The 2521-nt window shown below is 42.2% G+C and overlaps 1 protein-coding gene across 1 annotated transcript; it reads left to right on the top strand.

Annotated features, from left to right (window-relative positions):
* The first annotated feature begins 1175 nt into the window (after positions 1 to 1175).
* On the top strand, positions 1176 to 2117 carry LOC144798219 (olfactory receptor 6B1-like). Its single transcript, XM_078668967.1, has one exon. It carries the CDS (start codon positions 1176 to 1178, stop codon positions 2115 to 2117), a length of 942 nt encoding a protein of 313 aa, XP_078525093.1.
* The last annotated feature ends 404 nt before the right edge of the window (positions 2118 to 2521 follow it).

Here is a 2521-nt window from a genome sequence, read left to right on the forward strand (position 1 = left end):
ATCATTAAAAATACAGAGATGGTGGTCTGCTAGGGACAGCAGTCCACCATGTCTGTGTTTGCATTTAAATAAAACAACATTTATTTTCAAATGCAGCCCGTTTTATTTTTTAGGAGTAGGCAGTAGTCCATTTACAAATGGGATACTATCAAATTGAATTTGGTGGTAAAATGCAAATGTTTTGCAACTACATTTCGCTCACAAAACATTCATACATACCATCGATGTCGAGTCGCTATTATGAAGGAAACGCCCTTAGCACGCCCCTTCTTAATACTCAATCGCTAACCCATTTTGCGATTCAGAAATAGGTTACTGAATAGCAAAATAGAATTTTGTACATGTAAAAAGGCTCTTTAGAGGTTGCAAATGGCCCAATTATGCGGATCGGGCGACTTGTGACCTGAGAAAAGCTTCATACATGTGGCCCATAACTCTTGGATTGCATATGCATTCCAAAAAATGGAAAAGTATGTGCGGGTAGAGTCCGAAATCTCTGCTAGTACTCTTCCATTTTTCTTTTTTACTACTGTCCATCCTGGGCTGTGAGTAGAGCTTTTGCTTTGAATGTTAGTGCTATTTTCAAATCAGGATATTTCAGAGCTTCTTGTTTTGATCCTGAAGTGAAGTCACATGATGGATTTACCCTATAGATAATCCTGGTGAAACTATTCATTTCTCACTGTAAAAACATTTTTTGAAACATTGGTCATAATTAGGGGTGGACGGAAGTCGTGTAGGGGCTGAGAGGCACGGAAATTGAACCAATTTCCGCGCCTCTCTGCAAATTTCCGTTACGTGACACTCGCCCGCCGCCTGCCCGCCTCCCGCCCGCAATATTAAAAATATTTAAGCCTGAATTAAACTTTAAAACACTTACCTTATCACAGGGACATCTCTTCCTGTCTATCGCGCCTTCTTCTTGAAACTGCGCATGCGCGGGAGCCTGCGCATGTGCATTCCTCACATTCCTGCCCCGTTTTTCCGCCTTCTTTGCGGAAGGGCAAATTTCCCCATATTCTGTGGGCGGAACGGAAATGTCCGCCCACCCCTAGTCATAATGAGGACTTTAGTAATCTTAGTGCTCTGTGAAACAAAGCTGCCATGAGCTCCTTGCATTACACGGTGCCTGCTAACCCTTACTGTTTATTTGGTAGCTTCCAAGAGCCACTGAGATGGATGAGAGCAATCGAACCAGTGTGACTACATTCCTGATTCTTGGATTCGGTGGCCCAGAGTCTCTCAAGGTATTCCTCTTCCTTGTCATCTTGATTGTCTACATGTTAATAATCACAACAAATGTCATCATCATTTCAGTGGTGTGGATCAGCACTCATCTTCACACACCCATGTATTTCTTCTTGTGCAATTTTTCCTTCATGGAGATTTGGTACACCACAGTGACAATTCCCAAAATGCTTCAGAACTTCCTGCCAGGACAGAACACAATCTCTGTCAGGGCCTGCCTCTCTCAGTGCTACATGTTCTTTGCCTTAGCCACCACAGAGTGCTTGCTGCTGTCGGTGATGGCTGTAGACAGGTATCTGGCCATCTGTATCCCCTTCCACTACCCATCCATCATGCAGAGCAAAACTTGCTATAAAACCGCTACTCTGGCATGGGCAGTGGGGTTTCTGGTTCCTTTACTGCAAATTATTATGATCAGTAAACTCTCTTTCTGTGGGCCCATTGAGATTCACCATTTCTTCTGTGATGTGGGCCCCCTGCTGAAGCTTTCCTGTTCAGATTTTTCAGTGATTGAGTTGCTGACATTTGTACTGGGCTCTTCAGTGATCATCAGCACCGTCATGCTTATCTTTGTGTCTTATGTGTACATCATCATTACCATCTTGAAGATTCCTTCCCACAAGGGACGGCAGAAGGCCTTTTCCACCTGTTCTTCCCATCTCACTGTGGTGATCATCTTTTATACAACTATCACCTTTATGTATGTGAGACCCACCACCGCCTTGGTGTCAGAGAAGGACAAAATTGCTTCCCTTTTCTATGCTGTGTTGACCCCTCTCTTCAACCCTCTCATATACAGCCTGAGAAACCAGGAGGTGAGAGCAGCACTGACAAAAGTCTTCTCTCAAGTTCTTTCAAGGCTGAGTTGAAATCTTCGCATTGAGTCACTGGGAGACGAAGGGATAGAATTTGACATAATATCTTGCAACCTTACCTCTTGGAAGGATTTTCTGAAGAAGTTTTCCCTTGAAGTTTAAGAATATGTCCATTAACTTCAAAGTGAATTTGCAATAATGGTTTATTAGTCTTTAAACATCTATTGCTCTTATGTTCACTAATATGTTGTGTAATGTTGTAACAAAACCAGAGTCACAAGGAGCTTCAATAAAACAAACACTGAATAGAAAACTGTCATATTGTATTTTCTTCACAAGTCTTAGGGAGTCGGTACTCACCTATTAGTACAAATGTTGGCTCACAAAATTTCACAGTGGTCACAAAAATAATACTGGCAAATTGCAACCAGTTTTTCAAGTATTACAATGATGCATGT

Source organism: Lissotriton helveticus, chromosome 12 (assembly GCF_964261635.1).
Source record: "Lissotriton helveticus chromosome 12, aLisHel1.1, whole genome shotgun sequence".
NCBI lineage: Eukaryota > Metazoa > Chordata > Amphibia > Caudata > Salamandridae > Lissotriton > Lissotriton helveticus.